Source organism: Ursus arctos, unplaced genomic scaffold (genome assembly GCF_023065955.2).
Source record: "Ursus arctos isolate Adak ecotype North America unplaced genomic scaffold, UrsArc2.0 scaffold_12, whole genome shotgun sequence".
In the NCBI taxonomy this organism is placed as follows: Eukaryota; Metazoa; Chordata; class Mammalia; order Carnivora; family Ursidae; genus Ursus; species Ursus arctos.
In genome coordinates this window covers 14,481,531-14,503,086 of record NW_026622786.1, presented here as the reverse complement: position 1 = coordinate 14,503,086, position 21,556 = coordinate 14,481,531, and the positions used below count along the sequence as shown (strand labels likewise).

The following is a 21,556-nucleotide window of genomic DNA, read 5'->3' as shown; positions in this document are numbered from 1 at the left end:
GAGATTTTCATCTTTATTCCTAGCTTCACATGTCCACAGATTCTTTCTTATGTGGAGAGACTGAGCCTTTGGGCCACAACTGCCTTCTGTGGTGAGGGTTTTGTGACAGTGGTTCCTGGAAGAGGGTGGCCCCAGCACCTTCTGAGTCCCCATGACACCTGTGCTCCTGCGGCCTGCTGCTCTGTGTCCCCGTGCCGCCTGGAGCCCCGCTCTAGGGGCACCGAAGTCAGAGCCTTCCACAGTCCAGAGAAGGCTGATTCCACGGATCCCACACTCAAGACGCCAGGTTGAAGCAAGACCTGGTTACCAGGACTCGGAAGAAGGCTGTGGATTCTGGAGGCGGCGGCACGCTTTGCCGATCCCACCATGCTGGCAGGGACCAAAGTCCAAAACTGCCCTGTGAATCTAGTCCTGTTGACCACAGCCCTTATTTCACAGTCTTTTCTCTTGATTTCTTCTGTTTCTTCTGGTCCTCATATTCAAGTATCTTCTGTTGGAAGTAGCCTGTGGGTTCAGATACAGGTGTTAGGGTCATGTCATCTGGGCAGGCGGACGATGATGAGTGTAGGAGTGAGGATCAGAAATAGCCTCTCCGTCTGCTCCCTGTGCTCCCCTGCCACACCCACATTTCCGTCAGGGTTCCCAGGTCCTCACAGGCCTCTCGAGAGCCAGCTATTCAGTTTGGCCCAAAACTGGGCCCACAAATAGAATAATTAATAAACATTAGCTCCAGATTAAAACAGAGCAATTTGTACAAAATGGCATCTCAGAGGCCTTTCCTGAGGCTTCCGGTTATTTTGGTCCAATCCCACCAACAAGACTGCATCTATTTTGTGGGACTCCAGAGCCAAAGCTCTTAATCCTAGGGCCACACCTGCCTTGGAGGCAGTGACCCTCCCTGGGCTTGGAATGATAAGGGGCTGTCACCGTTTACCTGCAGGAGGGTTCCTGCTCTTCTCTGCTTCCTGGATGAAAAGGGAGAAGAGCTGTGTCTTCACAAACTTCTTCACAAATTGGCGGTTGGCCTTGGAGGTCAGAGCCTTACAGAAGGCCCGTTCTTGGAAGTGGCCTTGCCCGTTTGCCTCCCGCTTGATATAGGAAGCATAGTGGCCCACAGTCTTGACAAAGAACTGCACGAACGGGCCCGAAACATGCTCGTTGAGCTGTTCTGAAGCTGCAGGAGACACACGGAGGCCGTCTCAGAAGAACCACCGCTCCTGCCTCCAGGTGGCTTCCGAGGCAGGCCGAACGCTCCTGGGGAAGTGACTAGGATCGGGCTCATAATTACGGATTAAAATGGGAGACTGGGTACAGGTTCTCCACCAGGGCTTAGGAAGAATAAAATCTCACACTCAGACTTGCCCTAGAATCTAGGCCCCTGTGACTAGCCTAGGACTGCTGAGTGAGTCCATTTTAGTTCTCGCTGGGATGGCTGGGAATCCTTTCCTCGGGTTCTGTGGAAAAACCCAAAATAAGGGGGGCCCAGGACTTACTCTGTGGCTCATTGGTCCCCCGACCAAGGGAGTCTAAGATGTCATCCTGAAGCTTGGGTGGAAGGATATCTTTTTCATCACCAACCTAGGAGAGGAGAGCTCGGAAGTCAAGCAGTCTGGGAGGAGGTGTGCAGTGTTGGCAGAAAGCCTGAGGAGGGCATCAGTTCTACACCCCGACTCCACCCCAAGTTGGCCACGTAGGAGAGAAGCAACAGAAGCTGCATCTTGGCCTTCCATCTGACGGTAAACATTAGCAAGTCTCCCCTGTATCCCTGTGGCACGGGGCTTACATCCCTGCTCCAGAGGCACCAAAACCGACCGCCTCGTAGTGAAGCCGTCTGCGTCTTTGCCGCGGGCTCCTTGCGAGAGCCCTTATTAGCATGGGTTCTCACGCTTGTGCAAGTAGGTGGAGCATGGGAGGCACAAGAGTGGTGGAGTTGGTGATGGGCCTGCAGGGGGTCAGAGCCCAGACACTTACCGACATTAAGAAGGTTCCTTCACAAAGATTCACCAACAGGACCTGAAATAAACACAGAACGAACGGCTTTCTCTCTTCCCATCAGAGCCTCAGGAGCACTTAGCACCTGCATTTCTGCCCATGGCTGCACCTGTCAGCCCAAGTGGCAACAAGATCAGCATGGGCAATTCTCCCTTCCTGGGAAAAGGCAGGAGGGTGTAGGAAGGGCAGGGGGAGCTCTGAGGTAGGAGGGAAGACAACTGGGGCAACCAGAGCCAGTCACTCTCTTAATGAAGCACTGATCATAGGAATGGCTTCTATATATGGAACATTTAGCACATGGTGCACACGATCAGGCTTTGCACATTTTCTCCTGTTCAGTCCTCCCCACAGTCCTGTAGAGGGAGGCACTATCCCCATTTTGCAGGTGTGGAAGCGAAGAAGTCGCCTGAGGTCCTACAAACAGGAGAACCGGTTTCCAAGCCTAGATTGAGCTGTCCTAGGTACTGCGTCGCTCTCCTCCCCACGCCTTCAGCTCCCTGCCCCCTGGTCACATTGAGGCCAGCAATGGACACCTTTTGGTCTTTTAATGCTTGCAACAACTTTATGTACGATTGCCCGGGAGTCCTACTTTGAAAACCCCCTGGGATCTTTGGGCTTTCCCGCAGGAAACAGGAAGAGAAGGAAATGAGCCCAGGGCAACAGGAACAGGGAAGGAAAGGCAGTGAGGAGACCACATGTCTGCAGGCTGCGGGGAAGGGGAGCACAGTGCATCACTGCCGGAGGGGCCCTCCGTCTAGACCTGACATTACAAATTGGCATCCTGCTGGTTAGATTCCAACCTGTCGATCTGTTTCTTTGAGACTCAGACTATTTTTAAATAATCGAGTTGGTTTCCAATACTTAAATTGGAAATTTTCACATAAAATTTGCTTTGGGGGCTTCTGACAAGTCAGCAGCCCTAACACTGGTTGCTCCACGTTTCCAAAGGACCATGTCCGGATGGAACAGAGTGCACCTGCCTCCTTTAGACGGGGCCTCTGCTCCGCAGTTTACCAGGATCCCTCGAAGCCTGGGTTGGTCATTTAAATGCCTGCTGGGCCCATCTTTTCAGTTTAGACTCTTGGTCTTGTATGTTTGGTGAATGATCCTTCTATGCTCCCTTCTTCCAAATAAAGGGAAAGAGGGACCGGAAAGTGTGCCAAAAGACAGAGCCGGCGGTGTAATTATTCGTCATCGGTGAGAAGAGCTGAACTAGTCCAGGCCTGAGACCACTTGAATACACAGGCTCAGAGGCCTTTATTCAAGGAAGGCTGTTCATTTCAGGGAGCTAAGAATGTGCATGAAGAAATTCCCCAAAATCTTTCTAATATTTGCTACATGACTGCTGTCGAGTAATGCCTTCCAGAGCTTCTGTGGGCAGAGAATCCCCCCTATAGCCACAGTGGCCCCTGGCCCTCCCCCTTCCTCATCCCCTGTCCATTTCACAGAGCAGCTGCTGAGGACTAAAATGGGCCAAGGCTCTTGGATAGCAGGGGCTGCAGTCTGGCTGGCCTTGGGGTGTCTTCCTGCCCGGCTGTCAGGGGAGGAGCTGGAACTGCAGCGTCAGCAAGTTTCATAACTCCTAGGGTTGGGACATTTTAAGTCATTGCCAAACATGGGGCTGATACTCTGACCCAGTTAGTCACATGGCAAAGGCTCCTTCAAAGGGCCCGTCTACTCAGCACTTCTGAGGAGGGCTGGGAAGGCCAAGGAAACGAGGAAGGGAAACAGCCTGCTTCTTTACTTCCTAGCAACACTTTGTATAAGAAGGGCTTTGGGTCTCTCTGTGGTGCTAGGTTCCATCATTGCCTGTGGGGCCTCTGTTATTTTTTATGCAAATGGAAAAAGTCCTCCCGCCAGGGCTGGTTCCTGCCTCTTTAGCGCTTACCACGAGACCCCACCTCTTCCCTTGGTCAGCCCTTTGCACAGGGGCGCCAATGGTTAGCCCACGCAGGCATACTTAAGTAACTCTTGTAGCTGGAGATTATAGTAACGTGATCTTCGGAAAGTGGCTACCGACAACTCACAGCAGAGCGCATGCTTTGAGTTGTCTTTCCCACACTGGGGATAGCTTTACGCCACCAGTGCCCATGTTCACCACTGCGCCCTCCGGTGTGGCTGGGGCATTGCTAAGAAACAAGATGGCAGAATCAAGGGGGATAGGGACCTATATCCTCATTAGCCCAGTGAGCTCTGAGGTCATCAGAAAGATAACCTGGGGTGGCGCCTGGGTGGCTCAGTCGTTAAGCGTCTGCCTTTGGCTCAGGGCGTGATCCCTGGGATCGAGTGTTCTGGGATCGAGCCCCACATCAGGCTCCTCCACTGGGAGCCTGCTTCTTCCTCTCCCACTCCCCCTGCTTGTGTTCCCTCTCTCGCTGTCTCTCTCTCTGTCAAATAAATAAATAAAATCTTTAAAAAAAAGAAAGAAAGAAAGATAACCTGGGGCGCCTGGGTGGCTCAGTCAGTTAAACATCTGACTCTTGATTTCAGCTCAGGTCATGATCTCAAGGTTGTGAGATCAAGCCCCACATTCTGGCTCTGAGCTCAGCTTAAGATTCTCCCCCTCTCCCTCTGTGCACCCACCCCACCCCACCACTTGTATGCACACATCCCCCCTAAAATAAATTAAAATTAAAAAAAGAAATAACTCTTGCTACAAAAATCCACATTTTTCAAAACTCATAGTTTGCGGGGGGGGGGAGGGGCTATGTTAGCTCACTTGCAAGGAATGCGAATGAATTCTAGTGGGCTGTGTGTTGTACAGACCAGCTGTGCTTGTCCATTCCGACGAGAGAGGGGACAGCCCAGAGCTGACCTAGGACAGCTGGATGACCCCTGCAAAAGCTGCCCCTTACGTTCAAAAAGAAATCGTTCAGGAGGAGGAAGCAGCCCCTTACTGAGCATCAATTATGTGAAGCACCAAGCTATGAGCTTTTTGCAGGTTATTTCCCCTCCAATCCCTAGCACTCGGACACCGCTATCCCCATTTTACAGATCAGAAGCTCAGGCTTAAAGAGGTGAAGCAACTTGCTCCAGGTGACACAGCTGTTAGCCCCAGAGCCTAGGTCTGACTCCGGCTGTGCCGGGCTCCGAGTCACACCCCCTTCTTGCGGCGCCGGCACCGTACCTCTTCCATGGGGCTATCCATGACCTGCTGCTGAAAGCGCGTTTGGACTCCGACCATGAAGGGAGTGGGGCAGCAGACAGTGTCCAGAAGGCTCTCGGGGACAACAGGGATGTAGGTGTGTGCCCAGCTGAAGGGGTAGAGCAGTGCGGCAGCAGCATGGATGCACTGAGACAGGGTGCTGGGGACAGGGCACAGACAGCACGAGTCAGAGAGGCCTCCCTGCGCCTCCACCCCCCACGCAGCCCCCGCGGCCCCTCCCCTGCCCACCGTAGAAGCAAGTCTGGGAGCTGTGCTGGTCGCAGAGCTTGTGACAAAGGGTAGCTGGGAGGGGAGGGACGGAAACCAGAGGAGGCTGGGGCTCCTCTCCTAGAGGACAGGGCCTCTCTCTGACCCTTCTTTTCCCAGTTAGTCCTCTCTCTCACCCCCGCACAAAAACACTAGTGGCCCCAAAGAGGAGGGAAGAGGAAATGCCTTCACTCCAGCAAGTCACTGGGTGAGCCCTCCTATAGGCTCGCCCCTGCGCTAAGGATGTGGGTACCAGGAAGTCAAGGCACTGACCCTGCTTAACAGACTTCAGCGTAGTTAAGGAGACAAACATGTAAACAGTGGAGCACAGCAGAGAGGCCGAGCCCTATTTCCTCCGTGTGGCTATCCACCCTCACCCACCCCGTCTTTACCTCTCACAGCTCCCTCTGACCCCTCGAGGTTATTTAAAGTTAACAGGTTGGTGCCTGAGCTAGCTTGGGAAATTCCTGGATTCCAGGAACCTTTGCCCGGCGATTGCTAGCCGGAAAGTCCCAGAGAGGTGGCCCCTCCACCCTTCCAGTGAAGCATTCCCTGTATGATTACTGCCTCGCTCACAGCTCAGGCCGACTCCTCACCCCACCCTCCAACACACACACACACCCAGCCCCGCTCCCTGTGCTCGCCTCTCATGGCTCTTCCTTTCCCCAAACAACCCTCAAACCAAGGCCAATAAAAACACGGAGGCAGAAACCCTGTTTCAGTTCTTGGTATGGAGCTCGTGCTTCCTGACTTAGAAAGATTGGGTCTCTGAGGGTCCAGCTGAGGCTGACTGGAAGTCCCCTCCCTGCCTGGGCTTCGGGGACCTGACAAACTCAGTGTGGGAAGGAAGTGGGGAGTGGTGGGATCTCCGTGGAGAAAGTGAGCACCTGAGAGGCAGCTCCTGCCAGCCTGGGCCTGTATCCAGGTCAGCTGGCACCTGGAATCACCTTTACTTCCTGAACACTGATCTTGGGGGGAAGGTAGGAACCCCAGCTCCAGCCACAACAGAACCTTCTCATTTTTCTACAGGGTTGAAAGTGGAAGCACTCTTTCCAGAGCAAAAGATTACACCACTTCCCTTAAGGATTTGGCTCACAACGAGGGCCTTTTTGGTTATCACTGATTTTGTAGAAGGTTCAACCCACAGGCCTTCCTCCCTGCCCAAACTTCCTCTCCTCCAAAACCCATGATATCCACCTGACCCTCTGGCCTCACATTTGAGTCCCTAAGGTCCTTTTCTTCTTCTTCCCTAAAAGACAGAACCAGGGTTGTCAGCCCAGTCTCATTGGCTTTCTCCCTTGCCAGACACCAATAGACGGTCAGCCTCCCACTCTTTCATGATATTTTTCTCCTCCATTCTGTCACATGTCTCCCCATGTTTTTCTCAGACTTGAGGCCCCTGAGAGGCAGAGGCCAAGACATGACCGTACCCTTCTTCGACTATGCCCAGAGGTATATTCAACTGTGAACTTACTATTAAGGATAACAGCTAGCTTTTGCAGAGCAAAGGAAACCCTCCATAAAATGGAAAGGCCACCGACCGAATGGGAGAAGATGTGTAGATGGTATATCTGATAAAGGGTTTACATCTACAATATATGAACTCCTACAACTCAGCGCCAAATATCATCATGCTATCAGAAAATGGGCAGAGGACCTGAATAGAAGACACACAGATGGCCTAACAGACACACGCAAAGATGCTCAACACCACTCATCGTCAGGGAAATGCAAATGAAAACCACCAGGAGGTACCACCTCACGCCCGTCAGAATGGCTAGTACCAAAAAGACAAGAAATGACAAGTGTTGGTGAGGACGTGGCACAAAAGGATCCCTCACGCACTGATGGTGGGAATGCAAACTGGTGCAGCCCCTGTGGAAAACAGGGCAAAGGTGTCTCAAAACATTACAAGTGGAACTACCATCCAGCCCAGAAATTCTGCTGGGTGTTTACCCAAAGAACGTGCAAACACTAATCTGAAAAGCTGTATGTACCTCAGGTTCACTGCAGCACTTTATAGCAGCCAAGACAGGAAAACATCCTAAGTGTCCATCAACTGATGAAAGCATAAAAACATGTATATGCAGGGGCCTGTCACTCAGCCACGTGAAATAATGAAATCTTGCCACTCTTACCAGCCTGGCTGTCCTAGAGGACATTAGGCTAAGTGAAATAAGTCAGACAAAGACAAATAGCGTATGATTTCACTTCTATGTGGAATCCTCAAAACAAAACAAAACCAAACAAACAGAAGCAGAAACCGACTCATACCTACGGGGAACGAACTGGTCGTTGCCAGAGCGCAGGTGTGAGGAAGGATGGGCGAAATAAGTGAAGGGGGTTAAGAGTGGTACAGACTTCTAGTTATGAAATAGATGAGTCGTGGGGATGAAAAGTACGGCATAGGGAATATGGTCAATCACGTTGTAATAATGTTGCATGGTGACAGGTGTTGACGACACCTGTCTTGAGAAGCACTGCCTCATGTGCAGAATTGTTGAATCAACACGCTACACACCTGAAACTAATATAACACTGTGTGTCAACTATACGTCATAAAAAGGAACAATTAAAAAATAAAAATAAATAAAATAAGTAAATTATAAGACCCCGCCCCCCCCCCCCAAAATCCCAGCTAGCTCTTACCAATATGTGTGTGCCTGGCAGGGTGGTCGGAACCTGCTGTACACGGTTTCATTTAACCCTCGACACAACCTGGTGAGGTAGGTACAATCGTTGTCTTGATTTTACAGACAAGGAGATCGTGACGTATTGCGTGGTGCACTGGGTGTTATACGCAACTAATGAATCATCGAACCTTACGTCAAAAACCAGGGATGTACTGTATGGTGACTAACATAATGTAATAAAAAAAAAAAGTTAAGAAACTGACCTAAGGGGAAGCATACAGCTGAAGGAGGAGAATATATTGGATTTGAACCTTGTCCTGCTGAGTTCAACACCTCTGCTTCCAACCACTAGAAAATTCTACACTCCCTAAGGGCAAAGACCATGTCTTGTTTGTCTGTATCTTCCTGACGTTCGGCATCTGGCAGACAGTTGACACACAATATAATGTTTGTTGAATGAGTGAGTAAATGGATACCTGAGATGTGTTTGCCCTTGAGGATGACGGGCTTGACCTCCATACCAATATATAGGTCTTCTCACCCTGTCCTGTGCCCTCCCTCCCTCCCTCCCTAAGCCATCACGAGTAGAATTACATCTGCACCCACCCTGACTGGTCTCCGCCTGAGCTGGCCCAGAAACACTTCAGGCCCTGCTCAGAGCTGAATCTGGAACTTTCTTCAGGCTTGAAAAGCAGTCAAGTTGGGAGGCAGAAGCAGGGGCATTGCAACAGCTGTTTCTCTACTAGGCTTCACACAAAATCAGACCCGGAGGCAGGAGGGTGAGCACGGGGTCCCACAGCCTGAGAGAGCCCTCCGGCCCTGTCCCCTGAGCTGGGGGGTGCCATTCAGCCCAGGAGAGCTGCTCAGCGGCTGGACCCACCTGAGACCTTCTGCCAGAAAGATGATTCTTCTCTCCAGCACCGCAGAGGCAAAGATCTGCAGGATCTGCTCAAAGCGGAGACAGCGCAGCAGAGAACTGAAATCCACGTGCTCCAGGTGGGAGTCCAGGGGCCGCGTCAGAGAGATGAACTGCAGGGGATTGGGAGAGAAGAGGAGGCCTCACCGCACTGAAACAGCGCAGGGCCCCGGATGCTGGGCCTCCACCGGCCTCCACTCCGGTCTCCCTACCCACGTCCGTCTGATTCCGCCCCTCCCGTGCTGGAAGCCCATCCACGATTTCCTCCCTTTCCCTCGCGCTCAGGGCCATGCTGATCTGTCCCCAGCCTGGCCCACAGGCCGCACCCGCCCCTCCAGTGCATTTCTCCTGCCCGAGGGCCTTCACAGGTCAGGTCTCCCCTGGGTCACTCTTCTTGTCTCCCCCTCCCTCTGTCTCAGAGCCCCCCCAATTCGATGTGTGTTTCCCATCATGTCCTCAGGCAGCATTTCTTCCCTTGCATCCCTGTCGCGCCTTTTTCAATTATAGATTTTCTTCGTGCGTTTACTTAGTTAACGTCTGTCTCCTCTGCTAGACTTTAAGCTCCAGGAGGTCAGGAATCGCATTCATTGCACTCAGCACTTCACATCCAGAAACAGTATAGCTTGGCGCGTGGCAAGCATTTTGGAGAAAGGGGAAAAGTCTAGCCCCTCCCCTTATGTTTATGTGGGGAAGCCAAGGTTCGGAGAGAGACACCGATCTTCCACGGTCCCCGGGGTCAGGACTGGGATTCTTAAAATGATGTCCTGCTTGCTGCCTTGTCTGCTTAGTGCCTGCCACTGCAGCATCCCCGCGAGGCGTGGGTGGGGACGCAGGGACGGATGATAAGAAGTAGACAGGTGGAGGCCATGCGGTAAAGAGACTGGACGTACATGGGAAGAGGAGAATGGGGGAAAGCGGCAGTTTGGGGGCTGCGGGCATTGTCCATTCTAGCCCCAGGAACGTCAGCTTACGTGCTTCATTTATTATAAATACAAGTCTTGGTGGCTTGAGCAGTCATGAGGTGCCTGTGAATGTCAGGTTGCGAGGATCAGAAACTGTGGGCTTGATTTTCAGCTCTGTTGGTAATTGCAGTTGGCCCCCGGCCCTGCCTGGCTCAGTCTGTTCGTGCTGACCCAGTGGATGGCAGGACCGAGAGAGAGCGGCGCCCCCCAAGCCTGCCCTCACCAGCTAGGGAGGGGCTCACGCCCTCAGTAACCCACCTCCGTGCCCGAGTCGGGGATGAAGCTCTTGAGGGTGACGGTCTTGCCAGGCGCGGGGAAGGCCGCCTCTCGGAGGCCCTGCATGAAGGGGTAGATGACCGCCAGGGAGATCTGGTGCCTCTTTTCCACCTCGTCCAGGATCTGCAAGGCAAGGGCTCATGGGAGGCAAGGCTCAAAGGGAGCCGCCGGGAGGCCCCCCATATCCCCCACTATCCCACCAACCCCACCCCGGCCCTGGTCCAGCCCGTCCTTGAGGACCTTCCAGGCCCCTCTGCCAGCTGCTTCGCTCTCCTCTCTGGCAGAGCCCGGTCTGCGGTTTATCTCCCGTGCGCGACCTGCCGCCTTCCTCCTCTTACCGTCTTTACCAGTCCCCATTCCTCCTAGCGCCCGACATAAACTGTCTTCCCCCCAGGAGTCATCCCAGAGTAAACCATCATCCACGATGGTACCATGTTCCAGTCATGCTGGATGCGATGGGAGCCTCAAAGCCTGGGCCTCTTGGGGGACAAGCTGCCCCCGACTTCCACTGGAGGCTCCCCAGGGCCAGGGCCAGACTCCATCCCTCAGAGCCCTGTGCGGAGGAACACTCCTCCAAGCAAAGGCCAAAGGCTGACAGTGTCCCGCCCTCATCCTCCCAAGGGCCTGCTCGGGACTGGCACATGGAAGCTATTTCGCGACCCCAAGACACGCCCCGTCCATTCTGAGGGCTGACTCAGGGGTACTGGCACTCCAGTTACTCCAGCAGGAGAAGCCCTAGAGATCTCAACCCTCAGAGGAGTCAGAGGGAGTCTCGGAATAGTATACTAGACTCTGTATAGTAATTGTCCTCGTATTTGTTCAGTGTTCCGGGTCTCCCGCGTCACTTCATTCGAGCCTCCTCGTGCCAGACCATGAGTCAGGGAGGTGAAGGATCATTGCAGGAGTTTGCCAGATGAGGAACGGGAAAATCCCGCCTCCTAACCTGGGGCTCTCCCTGCTTTCTCACCTGACCAGAGGGGGAGCCTGGGCTCTCCGGAGGGGAGACCGTCCCCTGGGTTCAATGCCCACTTTTCTCCAAACTCAAGTCAAGCCCAAGCGCCTCTCTGCCTCAGTTTCCCCAAGCGTGCCTTGGTTTGCCCCTGGCTGTGAGGGCAGAGCTCCCTTCAGGGCCCTGGGGAGCACAGACGGGTCAGGCCCTGAGGAATCCTGCTCCACCCCTACCTTGGAGAACAGGCCGAAGCAGCCGAGGCAGCTTATGATGCAGTACACCTTGGGCAGGCGAGGGCCGCGGCCGGCGGGCTGGGGAGGGACAGAGAGGCCCTTCAGGGCTGCAGCCTCCCCAGGGCTTCTCCCAGCTGGGGCTGATGGCGCACAAGGCTGGAGCCTGGGGCCGGGGGACTCGTGGGGAGAGGTGGGTCGGATGGAGAAAGGCCTGGCTGCACAGAGGTTCTGTTTGTGGCATGGGCAGCAGGGAGGCCGAAGCAGCCACCAAAGTCAAAAGCAGATGGCCCGGCAGGGGCCAAGCTCTGCCGCCATCGGCACCAGCTCCATCTGCGGACTGCAGAGAACAGGAGCAAGGGGGCTGTGGAGATGAAGGAATGGCTAGAGACAACAGCACTGTAAACGCACTTGGAGAATGCTCTCGAGACCCAAGAGTCATTGAATCCCGGTCTATGCTCTGGGAGGCTCCTGGGGCCGAGGCAGCTAGGCCTGGGTACAGAAGCTGGAGGGAGGATGGGGTAGGAGCCTCCCACCGGGCGAGCTGTTGAAAGCCTGGGGGAGAGCAGAGACCGCAGCACGACCAGCCAAGGTCCCCTGGGTGGGCAAGGAGGGGCCTGTGTCCCGTTCCTGCAGGGTCGCAGGGGGCACTAACATGGCAGCAGGTGCTGGGCTGGGCTCTCCCGGCCACCACTACTGCCAGGGAGCCTTGGCTTTTGCAGCTGAAGCTCGAGCAAGCCCAGCCGTGGAGCGGAGCGGGCCGCAGAGAGGAGGGGGCAGTTCTGAGCAGCACAGACCAGGAGACGCCTGCAGTAGCCGATCTTCCTGCTCCCATCCACGTTGGTCAGAACGAAGGAGAAGGTCTCCCTGAGGAAGGGCAGACACATGGTTTGCATTTACTCACAGGATACTAAAAGAGGAAGGTGGGCAGCCTCAGACAGCTGCCGAGGGGGTCAGGAGGGCAGAGGGGAGCTGCTGATTAATCATGAGAGTAATAATAACATCAGTAATTTATTAAGGGCTTATCAGCATCCAGCTCTAAACACGCCACTTCATTTAATTCTCAAAACAGCCCTTTGAGGTGGATTCAAATACTATCCCCACTTTCAGGACAAAGGCTCTGAGGCTGAGAAGGTCGTTCTTATCCAAAGTCAGTTGACTCAAAAGTGGTAAAGCCAAAATCCGAACTCAGGCAGCCAATTCCAGTGCTGATGCCAAAGGGACTTGGCCACATTGCCCTCTTAGAAGCCAAAGGCCTTCCACGAAGTCCAGCGTTTGCCAGAAGCAGTCAACACGTGGTAACCATCATTCCCAGGACAGGTGAGAGATTCTTGCCCTTCTCTGGACACAGGTGACTGACTGGTCAACCTGGTTGGCCAAGATCGTTGGCCTTGGGGGACTCCGGGCAAGATGTTTATAAGTGAGTCAACTCCAGTCCCTCCCCGTCAGGAGGGAAGCTGGTGAGAAACTGGCATACAGAGCAAGTGAGGGAGCCACGGGGCCCACAGAGCTCACACCTGTCTCGTCTCCCCTAGTCCCAGATTCCTCTGTCCCAGGCCCAAGCAATTACCTGGGATACTCAGTGAGCGGGGCCCACTCATTCCCATCTGGGAAGCAGAACAAGGGGATGGCTCCGAGCAGCCGCTCCTCCTCTTCCTGTTGGCCCCGAAGCAGGTTCTCCCGCTAGAAGGAACGGGAAAAGAGAACAGTGAATTGTGGAGGTCACGGCAGGCGGAGAGGGCCTGAGCGTTGGCAGGCTTCTTTTGAGGCTCTACAGCAGTCTGAGAATAAGCCTTCCTACTGGCAGGGACTCAAAGTGTGCCTCTAACTGTCACTCTGTGCACAGGGACTTTGTTCTGGGGCTGGACCCATCCCAAGGCTGAAACAGCCCCTCCTAGGCCAAATCTACACCAGCCTGAGTTAGACATCAGGTTCCTAAGGACCCACATAGGCAGGAAGGGGGCCAAGGCTTCACTGGATACAGAAAGGCCCAGAGGCTGCCTGGCCTCCTGGGAGGGCCACGTGAGAGACCACATCAGAGAAGAGACGTGGCCAGCTCAGTTGCGGAGCCGTCAGGGTGAACGAGAAGGGTGCTGTAACCCCACCCCTTACCCTAGCAGGGGAGCAGACAAGAAGGAGCCTGGTGTTGGGGCTGTGGCCACCGGCTGAGCCTGCCCATCAGCTGCGAGCCTGCCCCACCCTCTCCTTCCCCCCCCCACCTCAGGGAGGGGAGGCCTGCAAGGAGGTTTGGCAGAAGGCAAGCCTCTCTAGAGAGAAGGGTGACTGAGGCTGCAATTTGGAAGAACAAGGAGGCCCCAAGAGGGACAGAAGAACCAGCCTCGTTTCCTAGCTAGGGAGCCCAGGTCAGTTCCCTGCAAAGAAGCCAGACCTAGATTCTGTGGGTGATAACAGGAAACCGGGCTGGGCCTGAAGGAAACAGGAGCACTGAGCACAGGGCGGCTCTAGACTCAAGCCCTGGCAGGGTGGAGTGGAAGAGAGGGCACCCCTCCCCCCACCACCTCTCAAACACCCAAACCCTGTCTTCCCCTGCCCACTCCTTCCGTCCTTACCTTGGGAAACTGGTAGGTGATGGTGGGCTCATAGTCAGCCCCCGCACTCTTTTTTTTGAGGGAAACCACGAGGAGGTATTCAAAGAAGTGTTGCCCTCCAGCAAAGGCGGGCAGACAGTGCTCCTGGGCCCTTTCTGGTTCCTTTCCGCTGTCCCTCAGATTGTCCTGGAGAGATCCTGAAACCAAGACACCAGGGTCCAGGGCCCACTTGGTATCTCAGTGGCCTGTGCCCCAAGGGGTCTGTGTGGCTCCAGGCAACTTCACCCCTCAGGGCTGCCATGCCTCTAAGTTCCCCAGAGTCTGCCCAGTGACTCAGGGCCTGGCACAGGGTCAGAGCCATCTGGGCAGTGTTCATGCCTGCCCTGGGAGATTTCTGAAAGCAACAGGGAGCCACGAGGAGGACAGAAACCGCTGATTTGGAAGCCAAGGAAATGGACTGGGGAGCCACTCGGGAGGCCCTCTGCCCCCGAGGCAGAGACTGTGCCCACCCAAAGGTGCCCAGGGCAGTACCCGAAGCAGTAAGGCCTGAGTGGACATGGACCCGAATCAGAAAAGGTCCCACCAGCGTCCTGTGTCTGTGGCCACACCAACCCCCGTGGCCGCACGACTGGTTCTGCTATCCAACAGGGGAAGCCTCCGGGCCGAGCCCCATGGGGGGCCAGGTGGAGTTCAGGCTATAAAGACTCTACATGGAAGACAAGGAAGAAACAGCCCCAGCGAAGAGGGTCACCCTAGAAAACAGGAAGCGGGCAATCCAGTTCAGACCTGCTCGGAGTCGAGGCAGGCAGTTGCGGAAGAGCCTGAGCATCCTGCCTCCCACTTGTCCTTCCATCTTCTGCGGCCTGCAGGGGCATGGAGCGCTTCCCCTTCCTCCAACCCGGGCTGGCTACAGAAAGCCTAAGACAGGGGCTGCCGCTTCGGCCTGCAACCCCGACTCCATGAAGCCACGCCGCGCAATGCCTTCCAGACACGGGAGATCAGCTTCCATCCCGAGCACCCAATGATTGAGCAAGAAGGATGTGACGGGACCCAGGAAGGCAGCCGAACGCCCGCGTTGACAGAGGCAGCATCCTGGCACCGCAGCTCTGACCTCAGCTCCTCCCAAGAGCCCCAGCGTGTGGCAAGAAAGAAGGTCATGAGCAAACACCTCTAAGGCCCAGCTGCTTCAGGGCTAAGGGCTTTGAATCCTGCGCTGCTGATTGGGCAGTGGGTTTATTTACAACCTCGGGGCAGGGAAGAATGCCCAGCAGCGCTGACTGGGCATTACAACCTCACCAGCCCCAGCACATGGATCTTATATCCCCATAACTTTGACTCCTGACCTTTCCCATTCAACCTGATTCACTATGGCCAAAAAAAAACAAAAAAACAAAAACAAAAACAAAAAACAAACAAAAAAAAAACCACCCTGTGAGCCCCCTTGCAGCACGCTGAAGCTTCCAGAACTTGAGGACTGCAAGCAAGCGCACGGGTGCAAACCTTCCCCACAGTCAGCGTGCCACTGCCTCCCCTGATTAAGATAAATAGACTCGGTCCATTAATTCTCTCCATGGAAAATTTTTTCTAGTGAGAGAGTCCTAGAAATCGATCTGAACCTAAAACCGTCCTCTCCTGGAGGTAAAAGAGAGCAAATCCATCTTGGAGCCTTGGAGAGCTCCTGCTACATCAGGATGATCGACAGGGGTACATGTCTCTCCCGCTGCAACATATCCTAAGACTGATTGCTCTCACGGGACCTGCTCCAGGGCTCCAGCAAAGAATCTCTCTTCCCAGATAGGAAGCACAGACTCAGGACATTCTCCCCGGCCCACAGTAGGGGACTGGTTGCGTCAGCAGCCTGAGGCTCACTCAATGACAGTGGAAAGCAACGGGGTGATCCCTGCCCCACCCCTACTCCTGCTCGGTCTCTTTTTCCCTGTTGGGTCAGGTCAATAGTTCTGCCCAAGCTAAGAGCAGAGCAGCTGGCCCCTTGGGCTCTAGTGGTGTCTCAAGGCTGTGTCTGGAGGCTGGGGAAAAGGGAAAACTAGCAATAAATCACCTGGGATTCTCACATAAACTTCTGAACGAGTAAATGCATGGGGTAAGAGCCAGGAGGCCAAAGCGTTTGGTGTCCGTGTCTGCCACTCCAGCAAAGAATTTGCAGCTTTCTGGCAGAAAGTGGATTGCTGGAATAGGGGGAGATGACTGCCTTGTTCTTATGAGCTCCAGATCAGGCTTTTGTGGGACCAGTAAGAACCAGTACTCAGGGCCCCAGGCATGACTCGTGGGGAGAACCCCAATCTCAGTAAATAAGGATGTCACAAATGCTGTAATGGTGAGGACAATGACCCAGAACACTCAGAACTGTCACCACGCCTTACTCACAACCTGAACAGACGTTGCACAATCCTCACCACCTGTCTGAGGAACAAGTATCTTCCTGATACAGATGGGGAAACTGAGGCACAGAATAACTCAGGGACTATTTAGGGACTGTTAACAGAGTCTGTTTGGAGTAGGAATTATGAGAGCTCCATGTCTATGCTCCCGCCTTCCAGATGCAGTACGCACCAAACCTCCCACCAATGTGGGGTTCTTCCTGTTTGCAAAGGTCTTTTGAGAACCCAAATCTTTTCACTGATCATTCCAGAACCTCAGGAAATTATTCCTTTCCCTAAACCCTTTGGGTTGCATGTTTAGCCCATTTCCTCCTGCTTTATCAGGAGAGCCAGGAGAACAGCAAAACTCACCAAACCAAACAAAAGAAGTTACTAGACTTTTGGGCTGAAGCCCAAGAAATCCAGAAAAAAGATTGCTTTCTTCTTCCTTTCAAAGAGGTTTATCAACAGAAGAGAAAAGCAGAAGAGAAAACCCTCTATCCTATTAATAGGATAGGTCATCTAATAATAGGTCATCTCATTTAATCCCCAGGGCCCTGGAATGAAATTACTATCCTGAGTGTTTTAGTTGAGGAGGGAACCACCCTTTTTGGGGAAGTCAGGAGTCTGGTTACACCTGTTCCTTCGCCAGGACTTGGAAGCCCCTCCCACAGGCACCCGATTAAAGTCACAGAACCAGCTAGAATATAGGTGAGGGGACTTTCTGGAACTCTGATTTAGAAAGCTGGCCCTTCCTTTTCTATTCAGCTTCTCCTAACTCAGGACCACCACCACTGCTACTTCTTCCCACCAGGATGATTTACACATGCATGTACACACACACACACACACACACACCCTCTTATCACACAATTGCCCTGAGGCCAAAAGGGCAAAAGAAGATGGGGAACTCCCCAGAAAGGTAAAGAGTGGTGTGAAAGATGAAGAGGGCAACTCTCCTGGCCTGACAGGTGGCTGACCTCAGGACAGCTAATACAGGTTGCTCATCTCACAGCTGCTCCATGCCCAGGAAGCTGCTCCAGGCACAATCATCAGCCCAGTTTGGGGGCTGGGGTCAGTGGAAACAACTGGAATGTCTCCTCTGGGCTGCAAAAAGCAGAACTCTTCCATTCACACAGATTTCTGAGGGTTAAGGGAGCCCAGGGAAGACCAGACCAGTACTCTCCAGAGAAAAGAGGACACCAGTCACGCCAGAGTGGCTGAACTCCGTTCCAACCATTAGTTCCAGGCCCTGCCCCCACTCTGGTCTCTGACCTCTCTGCCTTGAAATGACCAGATACTGGAAGCCTGTGTTTAGGAAGAACAGCAAGGACTGGGGGTGGGGTGGGGATGGGGTGGGAATGATGGTAGAAGGGGCACTGATCTCATTCCCAGATCTCCCCAATTCGGGGGTCCTGGAGTAGGAAGGGGTCTCACTCAGCTTTTTGACTGCCAATGTTAGAAAGCTGGGAATGGCCCTGATTTACTTCCCAATTGGCTCCTTTCTCCTTGGTAGGTGGGATCTCGGGCCAAGTAGCTAAGGGTTACTGCTGCCCAGCCACAGCACTGGCTACCGACAAGTCTAAATAAATGTTTGTTGAATGAATGAAAACATGAATGAATTCCTAATGGCCTTCTTGAAAAGTCCAGTGTCCCTGTTAAGAAGAAAGGGAACGTACAGTGACTTCTAATTGAATCCCCTCAACCCTGTACTTCTTGTCCCCTCACCTGGGACGGTGCGGGGGGGGGGGGGGGTAGAGGAGGGTGGTGGAGGGTGTCGGAAGCTGGGGGAGGCGTGCCCTGTCTGGTTGGCACACTCTAAAGCAGCAGCAGAGCAGGTCTGTCCCAGGTCTGTCCCACGCTCTCCCTGGCCCCGCCGCCCTCAGTTGGGGGTGGTCACGTCGGGGAGCCGAATTTCTACCGAGCCCAGCGGCGGGGCGGGGCGGGGCTGAGGCGGGGGCTCCGGGAGGGCGCCTCAAGCACACTGCGGTTGCACCGCAAGCTTCCTGGCTGGAAGGACACGTGGCCCCGGGGCCCCACAACGGCTTCCTTTGGCCGGCCGCCTCCCCCTCGCCCCCCCAAGGACCTCGCCACTCCTCTGACCTCCTACCCCGCCGCCACCTGGCCCCGTCCCCTGCACCTGCGCCCCCTCCCCGGCTCACCTGGCGCCGGGCCTGCGCTCCTAGTGGCCCTCGGACTGGCTCCGGAGCCGCCCCCCGCGCCGCGCTCCCCCGGCCCCCGCCCCGCCGCCCCCGCGCCCCGGCCCCACACTGACCCCCGCGGCCGCGCTTCAGTCTCAGGCTGGCTCGGAGGCGGCGGCCGAGCCCGTCCATGGCCCGGCGAGTGCCCGGTGCCCGTCCCGGGTCCGCACCGGCCCCGCCTCCGAAGCTCGCCCTTCGCGGGCCCGGCACTTTCGCTTTCACGCGGCGGGGAGGCCGAGGGCACAGGCCCGGGACGAGGCGGCGCACCTTCCGGACTGCGGGCCAACCCCCGGCGCACCTGGGCGGGCCGACTCTGCCCTCGGCCCCCCGGCGGGGTGGCGTGGGGTGACAGAGGGCGCTCGACGCGCGTCCGGGAGGGGGCGGCGCCACCGCGCTCCCACCCTCCGTGGGGCGCCCGGGGAAGATTGACTTGCCGAAGTCCGCAGTGCCCAAGCGCGCGGGTGCGACGCGGTCACGCCCTACCTCCGCGGCACCGGCTGGGAGTGCCCTGTGGACATCGGTGCCTCTTCCAGGTGGCTCCGGACTTACCTCAGAGGGCACAGAGCTCTGAGTCAGCACACCCTTCCACCTTTCATCGCTTCCCACCCCGCAACCGCTTTAGCCTCTGCCCATTTCTAGACCTTTTTGCCTTCTGTGTCCTTGCACCCACAGGGCACGTGTCCCTCGCTCTTTTCCCGGTTTCACTTCCCTAAGACCCAGCAAGCCAACGGCTGCCCTTTGGGCTCCCAGGGAGGGACAGGAGAAGCGCTTAGAGTTCTGACCCTGCATTCCCTCCAGAGTGTTCTGGGGCAAATCCTCGACGTGGGGGTCATTCCTGCCCTGCCACCCTGCAGAGATGGGAAAGCTAAGGAACAGAAAGCTCTTTGTAGACTCTTTTGTAATACAACTGTAAGGATGAAGAAGGTGGTGGTGTGATGGCGATGATAATGATGATGATGTCAGCCGCAGCTGTCCACCCTGGTGCTCTAATCCCAAATCCCCCCACAGCCTTTCAGCTCCTACTCCGCGCTTCTTATATTCATTGGCTTCCAAACACACAGAGGCTTCAAGCTTTAGTTGTCAGGGGTGAATATTTGCATCTGATAAGCCCCACTTGCTTCTGGGCCATCTACAGGGCTCCCGTCTCCCTCCCAGACCTGCATCTGTAGGGTAGGAAGGGTGGAGGGTGTGCAGAGTGGATCTGAAGTGTCTCCATTCACAGAGATTTTAGCCTCGATTTCCGTGAGGGAGGCAGAGGGCAGAAGACACAGCCAGAAATATGTCTGGGATCTACAGAAATGACCCTCAGACCTACAGCTCCTTTCCCTCTCCCATGAATGGCCTCCAGGTACCTCTTCTGTCGCAGACAGGGTGAGTGAGCAAGAGTAGAGAATGCAGCCCTGGTATTACACTGTCTAGTCTTTGCCAGGAGGTTCTAAAAGTTGTCTGTACTCTGGGCCTGTGCAATTTTGTACTTAATTACACGGTCTGTTTCTGTTCCCTATTCTCTGTGTGTTACACCCTCACGCAAGGACACATCTCTTCCCCAAGCATCTTCTCTTGGCTGCCCTGGTGTCTTGTGCTTCTCTGTGTAAGTATAGTGGTTGTTCACGAGCAACCTGTCCGGTTGGTTGAGTACGATTGTGCCTTAATTTTCCCAACCTATTTTACGGTGGTGCCAACCAAACTCCTTCCTTCCTTTAGACATAGATGAAGCGATATGTGCACACGCACACTAAAAAGATATGCATGAATGTTCGTGGAAATCCTATCTGAAATAGCCTCGAACTGGAAATAATCTCGAATGTCCCAAAACAGTGAAATGGATGGAGTGCACATTCTTACAAGGGAGTACTATACAGCAGGGAAAAGGTGACTAAACCCTGCCGCCCGCAACATGATGACATCACACAAACATGACTTTGAGCCAAAGAACTGGACACAAAAGAGCACATAATGTAAATTTCCATCTACACAAAGTTCAAAGCAAGCAGAACTAATATATGGTATGAGAAGCCAGGATGATGGTAGATTTATGGAGGAAGGAGGAAGTAATGACTGGAAGAACACCGTAGGGCTTCTGGGGTGCTGGGAATGTCCTAATTCTTTACCTGGTGGCAGATACATAGATGTGCTCACTATGCGATCATTCTTTGCATTGTACACGTCTATGTATTTTTCTATATGTATATGAGTTTGATTTAATTTTATTCATTTTTTAAAAAAATATTTTATTTATTTGAGAGAGAGTGTGTGTGTGTGAACTAGAGGGAGAGGGAGAGAGAATCTGAAGCAGACCCTGAGCTAAGTGCGGGACCTGATCCCACCACCTGGAGATGATGACCTGAGCTGAAACCAAGAGTTGGCTGTTCAACTGACTGAGCCACCCAGGTGCCCCTGTATGAGTTTAATTTTAAAGCATTTTAAAAAATACTCATTAGGACCTTAGGGTGACATAAATGGAGATATAAGCCAGTTGAGAATGAGGAAGTACAGATAACACCAGGAAAGTTAACTGTTGCTAGGTTAGAGGGACATATGGGTCTGAATGGTGGATTAAAATGGGAAAGATTAGAAGGTATTTATAAGCCCAGGGATGGGAACAGCAGGGACGAGATGTAAAGTATGAGAGTGGCAGGTGGATCAAGGTCTGAAAGGAGGGGAGAAGGCATAGGTACCAGACTGGCTTCAAAAGGGAAAAGAGAACTTTATTTGAAAGGGGAATAAAGGAGATGACAATGGGTATGGATGCTGATTGATTTGTAGATGAGGAAGTGGGAAGTGACAGGATAGAATAAGTCTCAGTTTCTGCTAAGAGAAAAGGTTTTTTCCCCTTCTTTGCTTCCTGTAGATGCCATGCCCCACATCATTCTGCAGGCTATTCTCCCAGAGTCTGGTGATGGAGGAGAAGAAAATGACATGAGCCTTTCTTTCTTGACGGTCTTGAAAGGAAGCTCCCAAGTGAGTTTTACTCAGGGAGGTAGCGTGGCAGAACGGACTGACATTGGACTCAGCCCTTACTTGCCCTGTAGCCTGAGGTTGGCATTCCCCTAAGCCT

At 54.0% G+C, this 21,556-nt stretch overlaps 1 protein-coding gene across 2 annotated transcripts; it reads right to left on the bottom strand.

Moving 5' to 3' along the window:
• Window positions 1-18,849, bottom strand: DENND2D (DENN domain containing 2D). Of its 2 annotated transcripts, none has more exons than XM_026484565.4 (12): window positions 18,573-18,849; window positions 13,941-14,116; window positions 12,941-13,053; window positions 12,168-12,237; window positions 11,374-11,451; window positions 10,174-10,314; window positions 8,918-9,066; window positions 5,120-5,297; window positions 1,972-2,013; window positions 1,494-1,578; window positions 935-1,174; window positions 1-504 (listed from the first exon to the last, which is right to left on the bottom strand). In XM_026484565.4, the coding sequence occupies exons 1-12, from the start codon at window positions 18,628-18,630 to the stop codon at window positions 428-430; spliced, it is 1,407 nt and encodes a 468-aa protein (XP_026340350.3). In that variant the 5' UTR covers window positions 18,631-18,849; the 3' UTR covers window positions 1-427. The 2 variants fall into 2 exon arrangements, with proteins under 2 accessions (XP_026340350.3, XP_026340348.3); XM_026484563.4 differs by lacking the exon at window positions 18,573-18,849 and adding an exon at window positions 14,706-18,002.
• Between the last annotated feature and the right edge of the window lie 2,707 nt (window positions 18,850-21,556).

Coding starts and splice junctions, on each gene's coding strand:
- DENND2D (XM_026484563.4), bottom strand. CDS start 14,772: ATGGAAGGACAAGTGGGAGGCAGGATGCTCAGGCTCTTCCGCAACTGC. Junction 13,054..13,940: donor TCACCTACCAGTTTCCCAAG/GTAAGGACGGAA, acceptor CGTTCCTTCTAG/CGGGAGAACCTGCTTCGGGG. Junction 5,298..8,917: donor TTTCTGGCAGAAGGTCTCAG/GTGGGTCCAGCC, acceptor CCCTGTCCCCAG/CACCCTGTCTCAGTGCATCC.